Below are 20,824 nucleotides of genomic sequence, written 5' to 3' on the forward strand. Positions count from 1 at the left end.
TTTCATTTCCTTATAGCTGTTAAAAAACTTCCTGTCCAATAATGAATAATTTTAAGATTCTTAGATATTGAAGTTTATTTCGATATATAAGAGTTTTATTCAATTCCAGCAGTTGCGTGAGCGAATTATTTAAGATCTAGTTAATAAATTAGTTTGAGTTTTCGATAGGTGATTATCATGAAGGTGTTAAATTTATTATCCTTGATAAGAATTTAATGATATGTGTATTGCCCATAAATATTTTATCATTATTCATTGAGCTCCGGCAGCCGATTAGAAAGGCAACATCAACATCTGTTCCGATTGTGTTTCGCTGTTTCAGTGACCACCACTTGCTCTACAAAGTGCGCCGACTCCGTGAGTATTTTGGTGCTGTCCCGGATTCTGGTTCGGATTTGGATTCGGATTCGGTTTGTGATACCGACGGTCGGAGGCGCTGGCGCTTTTTGCTATTCACTTTTCACTTTCAGTTTGTCGAGAACTGTTTGTCTGAACGCCCCCGAGAAAAACGTTGAGCGGAGCAAATAGCGGGACGCAGTTTGGGCCAAGTTTTTTGTGGCTATCTCGTGCGTGCAGGAAAAGCTAAGAAAATAAAAAAAATATTAATTTCTCTAAAAGGAAAGGCCAGAAAAGAATTTCCCGAAACGAAAGTGGGGGAAAAATGTACAAGAAATAGTGCGGAGAAAAATGTGCGGCTAACGGAAGAAGGAGGCGGAGGAGGAGGTGGGAAAAGTGTAAGAGGCGACAAGTGTAAAATGTAAAAATATATTATAAAAGGAATGCGTATGTATGTGCAAACAATTTTGTAAATATCCCAGAGTAATCCGGCTGGATAATGGTAGAAAGTCAACAGTATTATTAAAAAAACATAAAGCAATTGTTTAATCAAACATCAGCGAAAGCAGATTGCCTGCCCAGAAAATCCATAAAAAAAGAGAGATTTTTCCTGTCTGTCTCTCGTGTCCGTGTGTGGGAGTGTGTTTGTGTGTGTGTAACAATATTCGTTTGCTTTTTGATTTGTGAAAATGTGTGTATCCGCGAATGTTGCTGATGTTGCTTTTGTTGTTGCGGTCGGTTCTCTCGGCAACAACAACAGCCTTAAAAAATAAAAGAAAAAAAATAGAAAATTCACATCCAGTTTTAACCGCCCATGTCCTTGCTAACTGTTTAAGGCATTTATAAAAAACATGTTTTAATTGCAACTCATGGCGTGCATGCAACACAACAACAAGTAGTTGTTCTTGCATAGTTGCCCTATTTAAAAAATCCCCCTTTGCCACCCACTCATGATATTAATTTATCCAGCAGCAGCAACAAAAAAATAGAAACAACATATCATGTTAAAAAACTGTTAAGCTAAAAAAAATATATAACGGTCGGCCGTATGAAAGTGAAGGTCGTCTGTAGGAGAGAAAGAGAGAATGAGGCAGCAAGGAGCAACAGGACACTGGGAAAAAATCGGGATATATTTTAAATAAAAATTATTCGATCTTTACTGTTATGGTATCTTAAATATTTCAAATCTTTTTATAAGCTTTTTAAAATCTCTTATTTATTTCCCTCTTTATTTAATTTAAATATTCAACGATCGATTTAAAATATAAAGAGATTTTGGTGTGTATAAGAAGAGCAACATAATTTAGAAATATTAAAAAAAGGTTATAATTCTAATCCCTGAGTTCTTCTGTTCATATTTTCTTTTGGTTTACTAAGATATATTTGGTCATGGGCGTTTATATATGTACATATATAACATAGAATATAAAGTATTCGATTTTGATTTAAGATAAAGCCATTTCAAGGCTGGGGATAAATATATCCTTGTTTTCGTAGATTTATTTATGAAATGTATCAGATCCATTTTTAGTAAACTATCAATAAATCGATATCAATAAATATCAATATATCAGAAACTGTACAACTTAATGTTTAGCTCAGTGCAGCAGCACCAGTCCATTTGCTGGCGTAAATGTGCGAAAAATCCTTGGCTTGGTTTTTGGCGCAACAACAAAGCCGCACTAATACAAGGATCACAGCTGCACACACACACAGACATTGTTTCTGTGCCCTAGGAGGTGTGTGTGTTTCTGTGATGACGTGCTTAGTGCAGCAGGAGCAATGCAGTCGCAGCGCAGTAGCAGCGCATGCTGCAGTTGTTGTTTTGTTATCGTTGGATAAGAATGACATTCCCATTATAGCTTAATGCACGTGGGCACCTCAATGCAGTTATTTTCATCTTGATTTGTCGTGACATTCGGTTGAATGTTCAAATTGAGTAATGCTTTTATTTGACAAAATTGCAATGGCACGTTTCTTGTTGCAATTCTTTTAGTTGACATGTTTGATACTTTTTAAATATTTTTGAATTAAATAATATAGACCTAGTTATTTGTAATACAGTAAAACTTAAAAAATTAAAATTAAAAGTGAGTTTTTTATAAGGAGATGTCCTAGAAATCTCTTCCAATTACAATTCAATTTTTAATGTCAAAGAAACCTTCAACTTTTTATTAGCAATTTAAAACCAATAGAGGAGTATGAGAAATGGCAAATTTACAAATTTGAAATCAAAAAATATATTTTTCATAAATTATATTATAATTATTTAAATTATCATTTCTATTTTTATTTTAAAATATTTTATTAACCGTGGTTATCTCCCACACTATATACCCTCAAAATCCGTACGTGCTCGTTTGCGTATTTATACGCAAATATAATCACATTTTACGCATGGAAAGGCTTAGCGGGCCTACATAAATTACGCCATTGGCCTTAGCCACCACTCCACCGTGACCACCCGCACCACCCACTCACTCCTGCCTAGGATATGGCTCTATGGGTCACTTGCACGTCCACTGGATGTCCCCGCATCTCCACATTCCCCTGATCCACTCCTGATTTTCCGCTTTGTCAGGGCCATCAAGACAAAAGTTTTTTTGGGGGGTGGTGGATTCGGTGCAGCCACTCCAGCTGACGATGTTGGCCAACTGATAAGCACGACTCTGTAAAGTTTTTATGAGTTTTGCAATTAATTTGAATAGCGAAATGGAACTCTCGAGCTAGGTGTTCTTAACATCCAGCTGCCCAACGTTATTATGTAAGCAAAGAAGTAGCACAGTAAAAAAAATAACCAAAAAATAATATATTAAACTTGTTTAAGTCTTGCTTCAAATTAATGGAAATTATAAATAGTAATATAAAATGACCTATAATAGTGCATTTTTATAAGATTGCGATGAAAAAGTACATTCGATTAATTGGCAATGTTAAATTCTAAAGTATAATACACTTAATACAAGTATTTCAATTTAAATAAATAACAATATAAGGTATAATAAAAAACGTACCTTTTTATACATACAGACATAACGTTTATTAAAAATAGAGATATTTTTTAAAGTGCATGGGCCATTGAGTTTCTCAATATCACGCAACCCTTGCTCTTCTGTTCCCACAGAATTCCCGTTTCCTTATTGTTGCCAATATTTGTTTCGGTACACGCAATTTAAATAATAAATCATCTTGTAATCGAATTGTTGTGGGCGCATTCGGCCTTTTCTTGTTTTGTCCTCTGGCGCAACATGACGTTTGGGCAATGTATTAAATTAATAATAAGCATACGCAGTGTGTGGCTGCTCCACAAAATTAATATTCGAATGCTTCTGAAAATCTGGTCAATGTTTATCTTGCCAAGGCACACAAATATTGGTGAATTAATTTTATTTCGTTTCCAGATTGTGATGTTAATTGGCCATGCATCAATTGGCCGAATAATTATATGCATTTAATGCAAGCTTTTGTGCAGATTTACAGCCAATAAAGCAATATTTATGATTCAATTAAAAATTAAGTTGTTGATTAAGTATTTCTTTGAAAGCCATGTTAATCAGAAACAATTGTAAACATTGATGATTGGTATATATTTAATATATTATATATGTTCTTGTTAAAATACAAAATTGTCATCATAATTTAATGCATGGATATGCATATAACCTGATTATATAGAATGCATTAGCATAAATGGCTTCCCTAGAGACAAAATAAATCTGATGACCCAAAATGCTCTGAACTGATCAATATTGCAACCGAGGTATTTATAGAGCTCCGGTGATTCAATATTAATCGTGTATAAAACCAAATTAATTTCCATCAAGGAAAAGGCGGCACTAAAACGAATTAGTTTCTTTGATATGCTTGCCAAATAGACACCTTATTCAAGGAGACACTTTCAATTGGGTTCTTAGTGGGAGGATACATAAGCCTCTACTTAAGCGTAGCGGCCGACTCACGAGCAAAGGTAAAAAGTACAGCGAAAATTATAAAATGTTCAGAAGGCCCAGAGACTGAAATGCTGAAATGTTTTTTGATGCTGAGCCGACGGCGAGGGCAAGGGCGAGCCCGAACCAGTCCCAATCCCCATCCGGATCCCAAAGACCAAAGCCGAACCCGAATTTGAATCCGAGACCCAGACGCAGACCCAAAACCCATATCCAAAACTCAGACCAGCCCCCAAGGGTCCCATGAGCAGGCGCAGAGAAAGTGAGACACTCTCCCCACTTTCTCTCCCCTCTCTCTCTCTCTCTCTCTCTTTCTATCTTCTCCCTTTGCTCAATTGTACATATTTCTCGTTTTTCATTAAAACGATGAAACAAAATTAAAAAAGACAAAAAAAAAAACAGCTTGTAAACAAAAGAAAAGCAACGCGGGGAAATGTAGGAAATCCGAAGCGGTTGGGAAAACGGTGGGTATTTTTGGTCTGTTTAGGAGGTTGTTGTGATTGTTTAAAAATAGCCAAACAACACAGAACTAAAAGTAAACATTGTTAACTTATTGTCAATAAAAATACAAAATTGAAATGCCGCCCAGGCCATAAAATTGCGTTTATGATCTGGAAACGCTTCCATTTCTTTTTGTTTCGCATTTTGCCTCAAAGTTGCAATTGGTTTTAACCTGGCGATGGTTTCTTTTCTATTTTTTTCGGTTTTTTCTTGCAAAAATTGCTTCCGCTTTGAGAGGGCTAAAAAGAGAAAGTCAAAGTCCAGCCATCATAATAACGCAGGCCCACGCAATGGCAGCGAAGGAAAATTCACAGGATTTCCGTAGATTTCTCGTGTGTTTCGTACATTAATGCCTAACTAGCATTTTGGGGCACCAAATTGAATGGAACGGTCTCGAGGGCCGAGTGGGTGGTGGGCTTTTGCCTGGGTGGTCTGCGCCACCCGTTTGTACTTTATAATAAACAAAAACAAAAACATAAAAAAAAACGAGCCGTCAGGAAACACAAACAAGAGTAGAAGAACACGATGAGATGGCGGCGTAGTTGATATGCCCTGAAAGCAACATTAATAGATAATGATTATGTCGGCTCTGAGGTGTAAATTGATATGGTTATTTCGTTGCTGAAGGTCAGAAAAGTATGCTATATTTATGCTGATGATATTCTTGGAACTATTATGGGGCTTTGGTTTTTATTTAAAGTTCAGTATCATAGCGTATCCATTGGAATCATATCCATTTTTTAAAACCTTTTGAAAATTATTAATTTGTATAAATTTGTTCTTGAATTAAATTTGTTTAAATAAAACAAATGTTTTTTCATTCCAAATTGTTTGTTTAAAAAGTCATTTATTTAAACCATAAATTCAAATTGTAAAACAAACCAAATAATGGAAAATACAAGAAAAAAAAGTATTCATTGTTTAAGCTGACCTTTCCAACAATAAAGATCCTTCACCAGTTCATTTCTCTCACCTTTCCATTAATTGCAAAATCGAAATTTGTTGAGTGAAATGTTTATAATGTCTGTCATAGTCGCCAAGACCAAGTCCGAATACTCCTACTCAAAAGGCAACTGAACCAAATCCTACACAATGTTGCATGAAGGGAACGTGGTGTGGATAGATGGACAGATGGATGGATGGATGGATCCACATCATTATGATGAGAGATATGCATTGTTGTCGCTGCTGTTGTTCAGTTTTTTGGAAGCTTTTCCACCCCCAACAAAGTGTAACCTTGAGACGAAATGTAACTAAAAGCAGCCAACTAACTGGCAAATAATTAGGCAGCCCCTCGTCATGGAAAACTAAAATAAACTATGCAAATAATGGAATAATGGAAGCCCCGAGAGGGACCAAAAAAAAAATATATATATAATAGGGAAATGTGGCGCCTTTGTTTTGCACCATTTGGCGCCAAGGTGTTTTTCATTGGACAGCTGGGTCACCATCACCCACTTCCCGACCTTGTCCCCTCGTTTGCCGTTTGACAATTTATTTTGATGGCACACACCACGCACCGAATACGTTGATCCTGTCGCTGCTTCTCCTCCTGACGAAGTTCTCCTCAACATCAACATCAACGTCAGCAGTGGAAGGTGGGCGGTGGGTGGTGTTTGTTGTGGGGGTGGGGCAGGAGAGCAGAGCAAAACGGCATTGATTAATTTCCATTTCGTCCATCACGAACAACAAAAGCAAGGTCAACGACTATACGTACACTGGGAGAATTTCAAAAATATTTTTTTTATTTTATATATTTGTCCAAAACTCTTTAAGTTAAGATTTTTTAAACGGTAGAGGCCAAATATTTATTTATACACGTTGTAATTTGATTTCAAATTCACAAATTTGTAAAAGTTGTTATTATTTGTCCTTCAATGCGAATAATATAAAGGTAAATCTCTTTATTGCATCAATAGTAGGTATCCAAATTCATGTTATTAACACTTTTAGTATAGAAGCAAATTAAAAAATGTATATTGATCTGGCTTTAGACAAATTAAAAATATGTATATTATAAACGTATTTTCAAGGATATTAGTTTTTTCCCAAAAATCTCTATGCATTTAAACACAATTTTTTATAGGTGTTTAAAGTAAACAAAACTGATTTCTATCTTTTTTCACTTTAAACAATATTAGAAATTATTTTTTCTCTGTACTCCTCTGAACACGACGAACGTCAATCTATAGTGGAAAATTGTTGATAGGATAATATGGCATTAAAACATTAAGGCCTCACACTCTGCGAGTTCGCGGCCCATTGTCTGGTTTCGAATGGGATATGGGTGGAGGTGGGAGGAAGTGGGTGGATATGGGCGTTATATGTGCCAAAGAAGGTTGAAACTGTCGGTTTGTTTGACTCTTCACCGCTTAATGGACGCAGAATTTCTTTGTATAATGTGTGATTTGATGAACTGGGTAAACTGAGCTTACTTGTGATGCAAGTGTGAACTTTTATGCAATTTTTCAAATGGTGGCTTTTAAGGCATTTATGGAGGCGCAGACTATAAACTTTTACTTGACCTACATTTATGGGACCAAAAGAGAAAAAACATTTTATATTTTATTTGTACACAAATAAGTCGTCGTCAGAAAACAGCATTTCAGTCATCAATCAAATTGGAATCGTAATATTCATTTTGCATGTTCTGCCTGCAACTATACGTAAATTGCGCCAAAGGCTGTCTTTCCATTCTTATCTATAAACTGAGCTAACCTTGACTAACCTTAGCCTTCAACTATCGACAACCTTTTTGTGTCGTGGTTTAGTGGCTTGTGGTTAGCTTTCAGCCAACTAATAACTCCTAATGGCCATTGTTATGGCAAAGCCAAATGACAAACGCACCATACACTTCGCCACAAGACAGCTGACTTCACTTCCCATGTGAGAATCCTTTAAGGCCACTTAGAGAAAATAATTATAAAATTAATATTTTGCTTACTAGAAATTATGGTTAAAATAGTTAAGACATTAAAGCATGTTAACAACAATTTCTTAAGCTATTTTTTAATTCTTTAGTGAATAAAAAGAAACATTTTTTTAAATTGACTGGTAAATATAAATTTCTTATGATAAAAATGAATTTAAAAGTGCAAAAGGAAAACTGATATTGAATTTGCCAAGATTAAATCATGTTGATAAGCTTCTCTCAAAAACTTTTATTTATTTCCATGGGGCAGGTGCTCATAAATAGGCGAACACTTCTGGTGGCGAGTCAAATGAAGTAGCATTTTCGGGCAGTGCAATCGATGCGCTCTTGGCCAGAAAAACAGAGCAATGGAATAACAATCGCGGCAGTGCCAGTGACACAACTAGCGACAGAGCCATAAATATTATATAAATCAAAGGCACACATTATATAGACTTCAAGACCCATGCCAAGCCATGACATTTATGGAAACAAATGACTTTTTGTCACAGTTCCCAGCTGGGTGGGTGGTTGCTAGCCATGGGGTGGGTGGGCTGCAAGGCCGAAGGACAGACACAAAAAGTTTTTGCGTTCTAATTGTTGTTTGGAAAATTACTTGTGGCCCTAGGAAGATTTGCAGGGTGTTTACAGTCTAAAGAAAGACACATAAATTTGTTGTGCTACTGGCAAGACCAAGAAACAAAGGCAGGCTAAACACCCACGTCTCCCGCCCAATCATTTAAATACACTGAAAAAAGAATGCATAAATGAGTTAACAGAATGCTTTTGATCTCCAAAATGGAATGAACAATATTTATATAAGTCTTCTTTATTGTTTTCGTTGACTTTTACGAAAACATTTTATGAAAGTTTTACTTACTTTTACCTATGAAATTTAACACTGATTTCTAAGAAGTGTTTTAAATATATTATAACGCTTACATAAGGTTTTTTTTTCAAATGGAATAAGCTGACCTAATAATCTTTTAAAATTATTAAGGAATAAGACTATCAAACTAAACAAAAATAGAGTTCAAGTATAATTCAAATATGCTGATTTTACATAAATCTAAAATAAAAAATATTATTAGTTTAAAGCACGAGTATTCGAGTTGAAAAGTAAATACAGAATTTTCCAGAAATGTAATAGCTAATTAAAAATAAATAGATTTTCACGTAAAAATATCCTCATGCTATTCTAATCGTTGTCTATCGAACCCCTCGTAAGTGATCATTGGCATTCGAAAGTACTATTTGATCTATTCTAGTTTTTAATAATAATTACAACAATTGAATCAAGAGATTTAAATTTTGGTGGTAGAAATTTTCTCTCACTATTTCCATCCTGAGCCAGAACTACGAAAACCAAAACCAGAGCCATCCCGAAATGGACGACCAGATGGAAGACCATGCGATGGTCGTTCACTCCGCTGGATCAAAACCAATAAAATGGTCTCAGCTGCTGGACCCACGAGGGCATACAATTTCAATATATCCCCACATTGCGCTCCAGTTGGCTCGATTCTGTTTGGCTCGTTTAAATATTTAGACAGAGCGCTGCTCGAAAACGCATTGAATGGCGTTGTCTGTCGATTGCTGCTGCTGTGAATCATTTTATATATGTGCAGAGGCGTTGTAGAGGGGATAAATTGATAATATAAACAAGTGAAGCGAGAAATTGAAGAGTGGGTCGATTTGGGTGTGTGTGTGTGTGTATTGTGTGGTAGCGGATTGTTCCCACAGATTTATGATAATATTTATGCTTTGGGAAAGTCGGAAAATTCATTGGACTGGGGCGATACAACACTATTCGGGATTCCCCATAAACTTTAGAATTCGATTGAAGTGAATTTCAAACAATTGCATGCATCTAGATAAACTGTGGGTGTTTTATATTCGAATGAGCAAATCCAAAACGATTACTATTCACATAGACCCTGGGAATTTGCGTGGGATTTAATTGTAAATTAAGGTATTTGTTTAAAAAATTTAGAAAAATATTTGCTTAAACATTTGTAATTGAGAATAGAAAGAGCAATTTTGCAATTTCTCTGAAACTGCTGACTAAAAATACATTTTATGAGTTTTGATATGTATTTCGGTTTTACTTTTCCATCTTTTTTCAAATTAAACTCATGATGTTTGTTATTACTATAATATACAATTATTTAAATAAATCTGGTAGTATTTTAAATTTGATATATTTTTACACAGTAATTTTCGAATTGGTAGAGTCAATTTCCTTAAGATGAAAACCGCATTTTGTTGAATTTGGAATTGTATTTCGTAGGTGCTGAAAAGCCATACAATTTATTTACTTGTCATATTGATTAGAAAATAAAACCTAAGACCAACTTTAAAATCTTTTCCTTCATTTTGAATTCTACTTATAAGCTTTGAGTATTCTCTTTGGCTTTCACAATAAATATTTGTTTGCTATTAACCAACTAAGACCATCAAATATTTGTCGGATTAAAATTTTGCAAAATTGTCACAAACTTTAAGCTAAAATTTCACTACTCAGAGTTTTGTGTGTATGACTGGGTGCGTGTCTCAGAAACTTTTCGTGGAATTAAAAGTCTCATATCAGCCGCCTTTCCTCCCAAAAACTTGTGCTTAAGTCCAACAAACTTTTCCATTTTATTGCAGTGCTGCACATCAACACAACTGGAGAACACAGGAAACTTTTCATATCCCCGCAGTGAACAATAAAAGCAAGAGTAGCAGCAGCCACAGCAAAATGACAGCAATAAGTTTAAGCAATAAAACACAGCTAGCCAAGAGTTGCGAAAATGCATTCGCAATACAATAAGGACGGGGGCATCGGACAAAAGCTTTAAAATAGGAGTTAAACCCCAGGGGCTCCGACTCCCCTTAGCCCAAAAAGAGAACCCCAGAATCCCCCAAAATCAACTGCCAAATAATATAGGAAATTAGCCAAGGAACAAAAACCAAAAAGGGTAGAGCCCAGCGAGGAGCGGAGGAAAGGAGGAAAGGAGAAGCCCACTGTCGTCAGCCGGGACACTGAAACATTCCACCCCATAGCATGGCCTCGGTCGCCGCTTGGCTGCCCTTCGCCCGGGCGGCGGCCATCGGGTGGGTGCCGATAGCCACCCACCCACTGCCACCGCCCCCGATGCCCAAGGACCGCCGCAAAACGGACGACGAGAAGCTCCTGATCAACGTCTCCGGCCGCCGCTTCGAGACGTGGCGGAACACCTTGGAAAAATATCCAGATACTCTTTTAGGTATGTTTCAACTTAAAACATTCAAACTGATTTAAAAAAAAAAACAAATATCTACATACTTTGAAAGGGACATTTTATAAAAATACATTATCAAAATGGCAAAACTTAAACTTTAATAAATTAAAATATCTGCCTTCAAGTTTTTGGAATTAATTAATATTCACTTATTCCATTAAAACTAGTTTGAATTGTAATTAGGTCAAGAAGTTTTAATTTACAACTATCCAGAGATTATCCAGATTTTGAAAACAACATTTGAAATCTTTAAACCTACACGTTCTTTTTTGACCTTTCAGAGTTCATCAAGCTGTAAATTTATATGTTATTTACAACTATCCAAAAAAACATTTGAAATCTTTAAACGTTCACGTTCTTTTTTGACCTTTCAGAGTTCATCAAGCTAAATTTGTCTGCATATCACAGTGCTAGCAAGATTTTTTTTAAGAGTTTGTTTATTTACTCTTTTCAAATATGTTTTTGTTTATGAATTTGGAAGACTTGTGCTGAGAACTGACGTGCACGTCTTGCAATAGAATAATTCATCCGAATAGGCAATTCTCCAGAACATGTTGTCATAGAATAATTTTATCACCTGTGAATAATAAATCACATTTGTGAAAATTTGAGTATACTGATTCTAAAAGAAGATGTTTGTAGTCAGCTTCTACAGATAAAAGTACTTTTGTATTTTATTTAAAAATATAATTACTGACTTTTTATTTTAAAGGGTTTGAATTTATTTTATTTAAAGCAAAATTTAAAATGTATTATCTTAATATTAAGCATCGTATTGATATTTAATGAAATTTAAACACCTCATCCTTTAGGTTCCAATGAAAGGGAGTTCTTCTACGACGAGGACTGCAAAGAGTACTTCTTCGATCGGGACCCGGACATTTTCCGGCACATACTGAACTACTACCGGACGGGCAAACTGCATTATCCGAAGCACGAATGCCTGACCAGCTACGACGAGGAGCTGGCCTTCTTCGGCATAATGCCGGATGTTATTGGGGATTGTTGTTACGAGGATTATAGGGACCGGAAGCGGGAGAACGCGGAGCGGCTGATGGACGACAAGCTGTCGGAGAACGGGGATCAAAATCTACAGCAGCTGACCAATATGCGACAGAAGATGTGGCGGGCCTTCGAGAATCCGCACACATCGACGAGTGCCCTGGTGTTCTACTACGTGACGGGATTCTTCATCGCCGTTTCCGTGATGGCCAATGTGGTGGAGACAGTGCCCTGTGGCCATCGTCCGGGTCGAGCTGGAACTCTGCCCTGCGGAGAGCGCTACAAGATCGTGTTCTTCTGCCTGGACACCGCCTGCGTGATGATCTTCACCGCGGAGTATCTGCTCCGCCTGTTCGCCGCCCCCGATCGCTGCAAGTTCGTGCGGTCGGTGATGAGCATCATCGATGTGGTGGCCATCATGCCCTACTACATCGGACTCGGGATCACCGACAACGACGACGTGAGCGGCGCCTTCGTTACGCTCCGCGTGTTCCGCGTCTTCCGCATCTTCAAGTTCTCGCGCCACTCGCAAGGACTGCGGATCCTTGGCTACACGCTCAAATCCTGCGCCAGCGAGCTTGGCTTCCTTGTCTTCTCGCTGGCCATGGCCATCATCATCTTCGCCACCGTCATGTTCTACGCCGAGAAGAACGTCAACGGCACCAACTTCACATCGATTCCGGCGGCCTTCTGGTACACCATCGTCACCATGACGACGCTGGGGTAAGTCTCTGTTCCTGAAATTATACTAGGAGTGGTAGAAAATAAATAACATTATTGCATGCTTTGACATAAAGTAGAGTTAGTATCCTAGTATACTTTATGTAATGTAAAAATCATTTATATATTCAATCTGGCTTTAAGTATCGACTCTACTTTAATCTTTGTAATAGCTGTGTATAAGCAATGTATGTATATAAACTTTAACTTGGTTTGGTTCCCTTCTTGTTAAGAATAACTTCTTAACATTTATTTTTAAATTCTTTGATGATAATTTAATTCTCGTTATTGCTTTTAAAAATACAATAATTTAATCCACGTTTTTTAGAGGTAGTATCTAAGTAATAAATATAAATACTAGTCCTAAAATATTTCATCCCGTTTCAGCTATGGCGACATGGTGCCAGAGACAATAGCTGGCAAAATTGTGGGCGGCGTTTGCTCGCTCAGCGGAGTGCTGGTCATCGCCTTACCTGTACCTGTTATCGTATCGAACTTTAGTAGAATCTATCACCAGAACCAGCGAGCGGACAAGCGCAAGGCGCAGCGGGTAAGCCATTTATTTAGGACAAAATAGATATTACAAATATTAATAGTAGGTAAAAGTAAATCCAGAATAATATACTGGAGCAACATTTTGTATGGTGACCATTCTTAGAACAATTTACAATCTTAGCCATACTTTTAAAACATAAAAATAAAGAGATGAACGTTTGACCATTATCATCTAATATTGCAAATTATAGTGTTTTCAAACATAGCTTTATGAGAATTTTATTAATGTTTTGTACTTAAACATATTAAAAACAGTTGCTATTTGAGATTATGTTTTATAGTTTGTAAGCAATATGTTTAAGACCGTTTCTTATATGATTTATTTTTGAGTACCACCCCTCAAACGACCACCCACCACCCCGCATTTACTCATTATGTGTTATGACCTTGCAGAAAGCTCGCCTGGCGCGTATCCGCATTGCCAAGGCCTCGTCCGGAGCCGCTTTTGTCAGCAAGAAGAAGGCCGCCGAGGCTCGGTGGGCTGCCCAGGAGTCTGGAATCGAGCTGGATGACAATTATCGGGACGAGGACATCTTCGAGCTGCAGCACCATCATTTGCTGCGATGTCTGGAGAAGACAACGGTGCGTATACGCGATGTGCGAATCAGTTTCGTCCTTCGCTTTACAGCTATCTCTGTTTTCTCTCTCTAAAAAACAATATAAAATTAAATGTGATATATACGTATTATTGTCAGTCGACTGCGCGCTCAGTGTTTGAATTTATGATTTAAACTTATGATTTACCTATCACACTCTTTCTCTATACATTTTTCGTTTTTACTCCGTGACAGATGTAGCAACATTTGAACATCTCAATTATAGTCAGAAATTGTAAGGTTCGCCACAAGCTCATTAGGCAAGCAATGACAACTTCAACAACGAGAGCGACAACCACAGCCAAATTAACAACAACGGCGGCGACAGCAAGAACAGCAAATGGCAAGAGGAGAAAGGATTTGTTGTTAAGCCTTTTAGAACTATCGCGTCTTCTCATTAATCTAAATCTATATCAAAACCAATATCGAAAATCGCAAAAGCCAAAGAGAAAAAAAAAACTGAACTGAACTGCGAATGCGAATATTCAGCATCTTTTGTATATGCATTTTTTATTTAACAAAATTTAAGTTTTCCTTCTGGTTTCTGTTTGTTTTAGTTTCAATCTGTTTTCTGTACATTGTGTGTCGGATCTTTTGTATTACGTCCTAAGTTTTATGTTCTAAGTTCACCATTTGTGTCATGTTTTTCACACGATCTGAAGCCAAACTGGCTTTGAAATCAAGCAAATATAAAACATAGAAATAAAAAGCAATGAATATCAATGTCTATGCTCTGAAAAACGAATATAAATTCGCCAAAGTAAGTGCTTTCGGTTTGTATTTAAGTTCCGTTCTTTCTTAAATCTTTCTCTATCCCTCTCTCTATCTCTATCTCTATCTATCTCTATCTTTCTATCTCGTTCATGTTTACGCGTTGCAATTAGTTTTTATGATTTCCAATTACGAATTTTAATTTTTTTCTTTGTTGATTGTCGGTTGTTTTTTTGTTGATTTTCAATACCCTCTGTTGAAAGAGAACGATTCGTGTTGAATGCTATGCGCTCTGTTCTGTTTTAAGTTCCTCGAATAGGTCATTACCGAACAGTATCGGTTCGAACGATATGCGAATGCTCCCCCACATGCTATCAAGAAATTTTCGAAACGTCCATTTAGCCATATGCAATCGATTGCTGTCAACATAAAACCCAAAACGAAAATATAAAATCCAACAATATCAAAATCTAAACAATTTAAATAGCTGAGGGGGCTCATCAAGTGAGTCGAGGTATCATTAAAAACAATGCAAAATAACTAAAGTGGATATAAAAAGGCCATTAAAGCGTACAATATGTAATTTTTAATTTATAGAGAGTAAATTCCCATTCCCATCCAATTTAATGGTATACCATTTACCATTTTTTTATAGGCTAGTTTTAATTCGATTAAAAATAGTTCTTGCTCAGCAGCAGTGCTATTTTAGGAGGATAACAATTTGTTTAAAATTTTTAAAACAACACCACAAAATAAACTTGTATTTAATAGTGTTTTGGAAATGCCTTTTTGATAGAACAACTAATTGTTTAATGTTATTATTCTTCACTAGAAATTAGATAAACATCTAAGCTAGTAATTTGTGGTATTTATGGTGTAATATTTTAGGAATTACACATATGCCAATACAAAAAAAAAAACATGAAAATAAATGATTAGTTTATTGTAGATAGGTTTTTATAAAACAGGAAAAAGGAAAAGGGAGTTGTCAAAAATTCTTGAGCAACTACCAAAATTTATAAAATTTAAAAGTGATTTTCCCCCACTACTGTCTTAAAAGATTTTTATAAATCATAAAAATTTTTATGTTTTCTAGTCGTAACAATAACCTATTCCACTTGATGAGCTCTTAAAATCCCCACTAAAAACCACAAATCAATAATAAAACGTTTTGTCATAAATCGAGAATCGGTTCTTATAAACGGCTATAAACGTGGCTGCGTTTTGAACAAAAGTCGCACTCGAATGTCGCTCGCTGGCGCTTGCTTCCCACTCGTACCGCTCTGCCACGCCCCCGCCCTCCGTTCCGCCCCCTGCATTTACCGCTCTCGTTCCGCTAAGTGATCGCCCGCCCGCTGCCCCGCCCCCTTAGCCCGACCCCTTGGCTGTCTTTTTAAGTAACGAAAAATTCTCATAGTGTTTTTGTACAATTGTCATTGCTTAGGAGCCGCAAAAAAATTATGAAAAAATCACCTAATTTCCTAATTAATAAATTGTAGCGTTCAAATGTTTATAACTTGTACTCCCCTCCCTTCTAGACCAGCTTAATGTTTTAATTGTTGTTGAAACTTGAAAGGGCCAAAAACGCTCGCTCTTTCTCCTTCTCTCTTGCTCTGAAGTATTTGTTTATGCGTATGTATTTAAAACCCTGTCCTGTGTTTTGTGTGTGTAAAAAACCAATACCCCTCCCTTCCCTAATTTCTATATTGTAAAATTGTTGACAAAAAAAAAAAGGAAAAAAAAATCATTGTACTCTATGTATTCTTCGTTTCTCTTTGTAAAATTCTTCTCTGGCTGTACACCTCTCAATGCTCAAAAAATCGGCAGGATCGCGAATTTGTCGAGTTAGAAATACCGTTTAACGGCCAGCCCAAAAGGCCGGGCTCTCCGTCGCCGATGGCCAGTCCCGCCCACTCGACGAACAGTGCTGCCGGACTGCTGCAGTCCTGCTGCGGCCGCTGCTGTTCCCAGCGCTACCAGGTAAGCTATATGCCCAACCAAATAATAATACCCTGTATATAAAGTAAAGGACCTGCACTTGAGGGGGGTGTAGTGCATTTGCAGGTGGGTCTTATATCGTTTTCCGTAACCCTCTCTCTCTACTTATATATACGGTTTATGTGTGTTGACTTTGTTATCTCTGTTGGTCTTGTATTCTTTGTATATTTCGACAACTCACCTTCAGAAGTATGAAAACATTTCGGGCAGTCTTAAAATCATATTTATCTTTGGAAAATTCATTATCAGAAAGTTATTGACATCATTATTACTCTTCTGGGAGTTTTATTTTGTTTGTTATAACCTTTAACCTTCCTAACATCTAATTTAAGATTTATCTACAGTTTTACATTTACCAATAATTCATCACACTTTCATTTAACTGATATTAAAGCGCAAGAAAGTATGCTATAAAATCGGTTACTTTCAATGTAGAAACGGTGTAGATAAAATGTAGACTTTACGGAAAATGTATTAACTCCTGTAAAATATTTATTTAAGCAAGTTACTAACATTTATGAATCCATATTTATACAAAATTACAATTTAATTTAATTTTGTATATTTGTCAAAGAAATATAAAAATATATACATATATTGGTATAGCTCTAAATGAAATGGTTTAAAGTTTTGGGGTTTTTATATATATTCATATTTGATTGCTTAGCAATGTACATATTAAAAACTGGCTGAAATTTGTAATATACTTATTTGAAATAAATATAGAAAAGAGTTCGATATTTAAAAAACCATTAACAATATTAAATAATATTTTAATTATAAATATCTTATTTAGTAAGCATCCTTAATAGGCTTAAAATATTAAAACGAGGAGGGTTTCATCCACGTCGGTTTTTAGTTGTAGGCATATTATACTGCGTCAGAAGCCATCATTAATCATGTGAAACCTGACCTCAAACGGTAAAAGCCCTAATGCATTTTCTGCTCCGTTCTCGTTTCTGTTTAGGCCTGCGGCAAGTACATGCCGGCTGCCAGCAATGCTCAAAATAGCCAAAACAATCAGCCCATGGATGGCACCTACCTGGTGGAGGCCTCGTTTTGAGCCCGCAGCAGGTTCGCACTCGCATCCACATCCTCAGCCATGGACGCAGCCACATCCCAATCCAGATCGAGATGATTTATGTTTACGTTTAGTCTAACTTGAAAAGTTTTTAAACTAAATTGTATTCGTTTGTAGACATTGTCGTGTGTGTGTGTAGTCGCCAAAGATAAAATTGATAAAAACAAAAAAACTACAAGGAAAACCAATGAAAACTCTAAAGCCGAAAGACAAGTATAATCTCTAAAATCTGATTTCGGAGTTTAACAAACAAGATATTTAATTAAATTGTAAACCATTGCAGACTCAAATGAAAGCAGCATCTCTGAATGTGTAAAATGTAAAGAGCACATTTAAAACAAAACAAGTAACAAACGAAATACAAGTGCCGAACCCAAATTCTGCGGCGGCAAAGTCGGATTTGATTAGCGAAGACCCGTTAATGAAAAAAAAACAAATATTAATTATAATAATATGCAACACTATTTACTTTATTTAGGTGACAAGACAACAACAAACAGCAAACCAGAAACCGAAGCATTTTAGAGGAATTTACTGTGTATGTTTTAATAAAGTGAACATAAAGTAGCATAGAAGGAAAAATAGTTTGAAGAAAGTAATAATACCCAAAAGAAAATAGAAGAAGGGCAGGGGTCCAAAAGAAAACCAAGAACAAAAACCGAACACAATAAGGAAATTTTAACAGCAAATGCTTTGTGTAGCCAGGAAACAAACAAATGAATGGAATTTGATGAGAAAGTTATGAAAATATTAATACGAATTCGTGTATTTTTTAAATGGTCCGTAGTTTAGTAGGTATGATCTGCATTGACTAATCCCCTCTATTGTTTCTCATCGGCAAAGATCTCTCAACTAGCATATTATCATTCCTGTGACGACTTCATTTTCCCCCAAAATAAATTATATAGCAAAGAGGTTTCAGTTTATCATTAACACTCACCCAATCTCCGAAATTCTCCAAAAACTAATCAAAATCTATTGAAAAAAAAACTAAAATTAAAATTTTCTTCCAAGAACTAAGTTAGCAAGAAACCTATTTAAATGTATATGTGTGTGTAGGAAAGGCTTTAACGAATTGGTACATTAACTAACTAAATGAACTCTTAGCAAATTCTAACAAAAACTAAAAGTATATTAATTAATTCTAAATTAAAAATCAAACATTTAAAATTAGTTCAAGTAAACAACTTAAAAAACAACATTAATATGGAGCTTGTATGTATGTATGATAAATTTATTATGATTACTCTAATTACTATTATGTCGACGATGAATACAATGATAGAGTGTTGACTATTTGTTTCTAACTCTCTAAGTTGCCTACTTATTTCCCAAGAGAACAAGCGAAACTAACAAAAATCACAAAGTTTTGTTTAGCTAAACGAAGTTGTTAATAAACCGCAACAAAAGCGATTATGATTAGATCGAAAAATTACAAAAAACCACATCAAGAAGACAAACAACAATTTGGTTACTAAAACCAACTCTTGTAGCGATATTCTAAAAGAAAACCAATCTATCAAGTAAAAAGAAAGTCGGGTCGAAACAAATACCTGAAGGAGGAAAACGACATTTCTGTTTTGATTTTTAGTGATATGTAATTCGAATTGAGTAACAGCAAAAACAAATACTCTGCCACGGGTCTCTGAGAATGAAAAAGCTAAAGATTAATAATAAATAAAATAAAGAAATCTGTTTACTTCCACCATATAAAGCGACACTCTTAACGTCACAACTGGCAAGTGCATACTAGGGTGAACCTGGATGGTAATGTACTACTATATCTAACTTTATCAATGGGTTTTTTTGGGTGAAACAAAAAAATTATTAGCTCGATGCACTTTTAGTTCTTGATTTTAATATTATTTTAAAAAGTTTGATTTTGGAATTCAAATTCAAATTCAGTTTTCTTTAATCTTTACACAGAAAATATAATACACTTCGAACAATATAAATTTTTTTCTAAAATTCATCAATCAGATATTGAAGTTTGCGCTTGAGTTTATTAGCTTAAAGTTTGTTTGAGCTACTGAAGATCAACACTAAAACCAAATATAGATATTTAAATTAATGCTTTTTAAGGTACTTCCTGGACCACCCTAATGCCAACACACCTATGTGGTCTTACTATATTAAACAGCTCTCTCGGAGACTAAACTTGTGGGAGAGATCAGACAGCGACCAATCGAATGGCAAAAGTAACGGAAATTCCCACCATACATCATCGGCTATATATGAATATGGAAAGTCAGGCCAGAGATCGCCCCTATATCTATTCTTACTGGCGCTTCGTGAGTGTACGTGGATGCTCACCCGGTATACCGCCATACGATACGATACTTAACGATCGTCTGTGCCGCCGGAGTAATTTGCTTTTAGTCTCAGCCCGAACAGATGTTGACTTGTTTCTCTTTTTTTTTTTGGTTTTTTTTGTGCCGATAACCGGGCATATGGCCCAAACTAATTTGCATAGTCGTCGTTAGTCATATGGCTATGAGTTGTCCAGATCTGTGAACTTCAACTTGGCAACGAAACTACATGAAATCGCTGAAAGCTAAGCCTTCACACGTTCTTGATAAATACAAATATTCTAACACTTACTACTTAGCCGAAGGTAAAATTGAGTTTTTATTTTAAAATAAAAACTTTGTCTTGTTTTGTAGTATTTGAACAATAAAATGCGTTAAGTTATTTTTTTCTTTTAATTTTTAGATGTTAAATTAGTATTTGCTGTTGAATTTAAAAATAAAACCTTTCACTAACATTATACTAAAATATACTCATAAATTAAACATGTATTTTAAAACATATTAGTTACCTTTTGTAAAAATAATTTTTTTATAAATTTCTGTTTTACCTTCAATGAAATAACATCAATCACTTTAAATATTGCGTTACCTTCCTTATTATTTTTTTTGTTTTAAAGTTCGGAGAATATTTTCTTCACACATTATCAATTATTGACGGCTCCAAATTACGGATTTCCTCTTTTTAATTTCCTTACTCATTAGGCCGCTATTTGTGTTTCTTTTAAGCTTGCCATCATTTCCATGAGTGCCCTTATATCTCATATCGATTTCAATGAATCAGTCTTCATCAGCTGCTCATTAGTAACGTCATTGATTGCGTTTTGTGGGGTCAGTTGCTCCTTCTCCTCTGTATTTTCCGTTTTTTATTTTTGTTCGCAGAGGGAATAACAACTC

General features: G+C 35.7%; 1 protein-coding gene across 4 annotated transcripts; it reads left to right on the plus strand.

Moving 5' to 3' along the window:
* The first annotated feature begins 444 nt into the window (after positions 1 to 444).
* On the plus strand, positions 445 to 19,331 carry LOC108049530 (potassium voltage-gated channel protein Shal). 4 transcript variants are annotated; one of them, XM_017130734.2, is made up of 7 exons: positions 445 to 757; positions 10,345 to 10,943; positions 11,771 to 12,683; positions 13,068 to 13,230; positions 13,629 to 13,817; positions 16,370 to 16,522; positions 17,508 to 19,331. In XM_017130734.2, the coding sequence occupies exons 2-7, from the start codon at positions 10,742 to 10,744 to the stop codon at positions 17,601 to 17,603; spliced, it is 1,716 nt and encodes a 571-aa protein (XP_016986223.1). In that variant the 5' UTR covers positions 445 to 757; positions 10,345 to 10,741; the 3' UTR covers positions 17,604 to 19,331. The 4 variants fall into 4 exon arrangements, with proteins under 4 accessions (XP_016986223.1, XP_016986224.1, XP_016986222.1 ...); XM_017130735.2 differs by having other exon boundaries at positions 445 to 723; XM_017130733.2 differs by having other exon boundaries at positions 446 to 734.
* The last annotated feature ends 1,493 nt before the right edge of the window (positions 19,332 to 20,824 follow it).

The sequence above is a fragment of the Drosophila rhopaloa genome, unplaced genomic scaffold (assembly GCF_018152115.1).
Source record: "Drosophila rhopaloa isolate 14029-0021.01 unplaced genomic scaffold, ASM1815211v1 contig_163, whole genome shotgun sequence".
Classification (NCBI taxonomy): Eukaryota; Metazoa; Arthropoda; class Insecta; order Diptera; family Drosophilidae; genus Drosophila; species Drosophila rhopaloa.

Bases quoted from the DNA above. Each gene is read 5' to 3' on its own strand.
- LOC108049530 (XM_017130734.2), top strand. From the start codon at position 10,742: ATGGCCTCGGTCGCCGCTTGGCTGCCCTTCGCCCGGGCGGCGGCCATC. The intron at 12,684-13,067 runs GTAAGTCTCTGT...ATCCCGTTTCAG, and splicing joins GTCACCATGACGACGCTGGG to CTATGGCGACATGGTGCCAG. The intron at 16,523-17,507 runs GTAAGCTATATG...GTTTCTGTTTAG, and splicing joins GCTGTTCCCAGCGCTACCAG to GCCTGCGGCAAGTACATGCC.